We start from the raw sequence: 4,952 nt of genomic DNA, 5'->3' as shown, positions 1-4,952 counted from the left end.
AAATGTCACTGTCAGTGTCTCTCGCTCTCTCGCCGCTCAGACAGGTGACGCGCCTCTGTCGCCCGCTGTCATCGGCGGTGGACAGTAGTGTCCAGAGGAACAGGTCAGGGACCCGCGAGTTAAATGTGGAAACGCCATCTTCGGGAAAGTTCAAGACCATTGATGACTTACCCGGACCCAGTCTGGCTACAACGGTGTACTGGCTATTCGTTAAGGGTTATGCCGACAAAAGCCATGCAATGCAGGTAGGACTTTTTGAAGTTCTATAGTAATTTGCTAAAGGAAAATGATGTCGTATTTTGACATTCCTGGGATTACAATGTTAACTTAATGAATGGATAATATAAAATGCAAAATGCAATAAATATTCATACGTAGCCTAGGTACGTTCGGATTTAGGCCGGACAGTCCAGATTTTAAACGCCCTGCCCGGTGTCCGGCGCAGCCTCAAGCCGACGCTCATTTGTCCTCCTCAAGTTGCACTGGGCTTCTAGAATCTTTGCTCGGACGCAGGCAGCATATTAACAAAGATAACGAATGCGTAGCAAGACGTGTCAGTTCCCACCTGCAGGGGCGTGTCACTGACGTATGACTTACGTTTGAACGCTTCGGTTTCACGCCAGACAAGCCGGAGTACAAAATAAACTTGGTGTACACCTTCATTAATGTTGATTTTCTCCCGACTGGAGGGTCATACTATCACGACATTCTACTGAAATAGGGAGGAGGGTTTGGAGATCATGATACCGTGTCCGAAATGTGCATCCATTGTTTAGAAAAATAAGGCTTTGACAAATTCTGGGAAATTCTTGGATTCTGCCATAGACCTCAATGTTAAAAAGAGAGCCGATCACTGCATAAATGTGCGGGGGCGTGTACTGCTACCCTATTTGCCTAAATTTCCAGGGACAGGAAATGGCCTCTCATGAAGTATCTTCGTAATCAACCATCTTTGATATTAAGGTTTTGCACCTACGTCATAATGTCATGTGACCGTTTGTTTACAACTAGAGTGGTAGGCAAGGGCAAGGCACTGCAGAGAGTGGTAGGCAAGCCTACATCTTTAAATGCGTTCATAATTCGTGCGTGCTTGAGGTGATACCAGCAGTTTCTCAGCAGAAACATGCGAGGACCCGTCTCTAAATTAATGGGTGATGTCACTTCCTATAGGCCAACATTTATTTAAACAAATCAGTGGTTTCACAATGTCAAGCTTTAGTTGGTTTAGATACAACTGAACGTATGCAAAATGTAAAGTGGCCTAATGGATTAACTTTGATTTGTTGTGCTGCATACTGGACAGTAGATGCACATAGTAGGGTACATAGGCCTATTAAAATATTTAAATAGTTTGAATAAATATGGAAAGGAATCCAGTCCAGTACACACATGTCTTTGGCAAGTAGCCAAGGCTACAGACACAGGTGAAGAACAGACAGCCTCAGCCAGTAGCCTTCTAGCGCAACCAGATATGTACTGTACAGCCATCTTAACAAGCAAGCAGCTCAGACCCTAAAATCTGGCATTTATAGCGGTGAAGCACACACAATTATTTTTCTTTCCCCAAAAAACAATATATTTGGTAACTTCTGTAGACATCCAAAATGGGGTGGGATGATTGCATTGGGAGCACTGGGGTGTCAGGTGGGACTGTAAAAAAAATGAAATGGTTACATTTTGGCTCATGAGTTCAGAGCTCAGGGCCCCATGGATGTCTGAACCGCCACTGGTTGTAGCAAAGCTCCCCTTTAACCTGGAAGAGCTGACCCTAGAGGTGTTGTAGCAAAGCTCCCCTTTAACCTGGAAGAGCTGACCCTAGAGGTGATGTAGCAAAGCTCCCCTTTAACCTGGAAGAGCTCCCCCTAGAGGTGATGTAGCAAAGCTCCCCTTTAACCTGGAAGAGCTCCCCCTAGAGGTGATGTCTCCTGTTGTCTCCTGAGCTGCTGCAGAGGGTGAAGGTGGAGTTTACTGAGGCTAAATTGAAGAACAGGACACTGACGACAAGAATTTAAATCAATTAAAAATACAGGTTGACTGCTGCACACACAAAGACGACACTGCAGACAGTAGACTGAATCACTGTATAAATACGTTAATGCATCGTGTTTTTCACACTCTCGTTTGTTGTTTACATAAAACAAGTTCTTTATGCTTTTTAAGAACGGAAATGTGTATTTTGGGCATTCCTTTATTTGTTTATTTATTTTATGTGTGCTTAGTTTACACATTTTCAGTCCAGAAATGATTTTGTCATTACCCCAATGTATTGAACAAATACAAATACTGTGAACAAACACTTTTAGCCTTTCCAGGAATATTTTCCCCTTCTGTTACACATGCATCATGACATGTCGTAGATCAAATTGTCTTTCAATGAAGAGTATTTCAGAATCACTGTATCATACCATTGTTATCATGGACAAAATTGTATTGTAGTTTGTATTGGAGTAGGCCTACACCAGAGTCCAATGTAACTATCCTTGCCTCACTGAATGCCACAAGGTGTCCTCCTTTTTGGTGATATGGAAATGGCCACCTTATTGGTCAAGGTTATATATTTTAACCGGGTTGGACCAGGTTCTACAGAAAATGAAACACCGATGCGCTCGGGGTTGGCTCTGTTTGTTGACGAAACGTCAAGTTTCAACTGCGCGTCGCGCGACAGCCAAGGCCCTAGCCTAATCCTCGCTTGAGTCGGTGAACATTGCAAAATCTACACTGCACTCATCACAGAGCATCCACGACCTGCACCGATGTCTGGGAGGTGCTGTGAAATGTCTGCATGCATCACATGCTTTGGCAACAGGTCACAGATTAGGTTAGGTCTATTAGATTAGGTAGGTTAAAGCCTTTATGCCTCAAGAGATGCCATATCATTCAGATGGCCACAACATCACCCCCAAAGAGTTAGCGAAAACCGGCCTTGTTTGTACTTCAGGTCTATCTAGTTCAGGCCTAGTCTATACTGTCCAAATAACGCAGTTAGAATGACTTTTTTTTTTTATTGCATTTTGCATTTCACATTATCCATTCATTAAGTCCACACTGTCTTTGTAATCCTTGGAATATGTCAAAATACGACATCATGCTTATTTAGTGACTATAGAACTTAATGACTAGAGAATTTAGTGACTATAGAACTTAGTGACTAGAGAATTTAGTGACACTGAGCGTGTCTCATTTCAGGGGCTACATGGTTCTAAGGCCAGATTCGTAGACCGGTTGCGTCATAGTAGCGCGACTAGTGCTGTCCCATTTCGTGGGCTCCTTCGAATTCGGCCGACAAATCCACCCTTCTTTTCCCCGAAACGGAGTGCACATCGGGTGTATGCTTCGCGGCCTACCTGGTCCCCCAAGATTCGATACGTTTATGACGTTTCATTAAAGACATGGCGAGACAGACGGCAAAGCCGACTGTCACATCACAGCTACACATGTAAACATTTAATAAACGGTTTAATAACATTTCAATTAAATGATCGGGCTTCAATGTGAACTATGGTTAAGCTATGTAGCCGATTTCCGTATTTAGAACCACTTCCTAAATAAATCTGTTCAAACATTTCCAATTGAAATGATTTATCAACAAGTCATGTTAACATGCTCAGATATGATCACTGGTCAGTAGGCTAGTCTATATTTTCCATGATAAAGGCTACTAGAAGACCGTTAAACAACACATTTAAAGAAACTGGTTGATGGCATTTTGCATAAAGGCTATAATAAGTTCAAGGAAGGATACATCCACCAAAGGTTTATTAAAGCGTCTGTTTGTGACATCTAGCTTATGGACGGATAATAACAAATTAACTTTGATAAATTATTAATTTGTCCATTAGCAAAGCAGCAAATACAATTTCTTCAGTTCAAATGAACTAATGTGTTTGAACCGCAGCCTGACGATGCCGCTGTAGATCACAACATTTTCGCGAGGTGTAGCCTAACATAGCTAGTAAGCCTAAAGCAAGTCTGATCACTAACATTGTAAATGTGCATTAAGAAAATAGCCTACTATATCGATCTATTTTATGTGGCAAAGGCATGTGGTCATGATGCTTTGTGCATGATCGAGATAATGAAAGGCATCTAGCCCTACAACAACACAGCACAGCAAGAGATGAAAACCTCTGCTAAATGGATGCTCATCAGCTGAACCACAAAGATATTTGTCAACGTTGTAGTTGGAAAAACGTATCGGTCTACAAGCCAGGTCAGTTAACAAGTAAGATGAAGTGCAATATGATGCATTCAATCAGATACGTCTGCAAACGACCATTAGCTACAATCACCACCATAAGTTACTCAACCGATCATCACAGCTGTCTAGCTATAGGGTACGTTATCCTGCCGTCCTAGCCAGGCTACCTTAACTGTTGATATTCCCTCCTAAGTTTTTGAAATTAGTCTACATGTCAGCAATCAGGGAAATAAATTACGCTGCCCGTGCCTACCTACCTCTTTAAAGTTGGGTTTCAACCAGGCTAGAAAGAAAAAGGCAAAGGCTACTCACATGAATATGCTCCAACTCCCTTTGAAATCGCCATCTCTTGAAAAGTAATGCGACAGTTGTGTGATTGCTTGTTAGCCGGTGGGTGAACAAATTATTTAAAATTGGAGATGGACGAGGCAGGCAAAGGCTATAATGGGCATGTACCCTCCTATCACATTTTTGATTAGTCTTATAATAAATTAATATCGACAGATGCCGCAATTAATTCCTTGATTTTTCTTTGCACTGTAGCCTGAATGTTGTTCTTAGGATAAGTGTCTGCTAATGTAAACATGCTAAATGATAGGGAAAGGAGCAGCGCAAAAAAGTAAAAAAAAATAAAAAAAACTCAATCCTTTTAGTTTGGAAGGACTTCCATAATTGTATATATTTTTAATAATTCAAATGGATTGATGACTGCTCTCACTCAGTTAGCCTAGTTCATATTATTGTAACCTATACA

General features: G+C 41.6%; 1 protein-coding gene across 1 annotated transcript in view; it reads left to right on the top strand.

Moving 5' to 3' along the window:
- The window catches only part of cyp27a2 (cytochrome P450 family 27 subfamily A member 2), a 23,534-nt gene continuing 18,582 nt past the window's right edge, over nucleotides 1–4,952 (top strand). The window contains exon 1 of the mRNA XM_076262364.1: nucleotides 1–245. Within this exon, the coding sequence (XP_076118479.1) occupies nucleotides 3–245 (243 nt within the window). The 5' untranslated portion in view covers nucleotides 1–2. The remainder of the gene's footprint in view (nucleotides 246–4,952) is intronic.

Source organism: Alosa pseudoharengus, unplaced genomic scaffold, assembly GCF_046254945.1.
Source record: "Alosa pseudoharengus isolate Yale_2024_CS ecotype anadromous, Long Island Sound unplaced genomic scaffold, YU_APseudo_1.1 YU_APseudo_1.1_scf_261, whole genome shotgun sequence".
Classification (NCBI taxonomy): domain Eukaryota; kingdom Metazoa; phylum Chordata; class Actinopteri; order Clupeiformes; family Clupeidae; genus Alosa; species Alosa pseudoharengus.
Note: the sequence above shows the minus strand (reverse complement) of the source record. Positions and strands in the feature narration are given on the sequence as shown.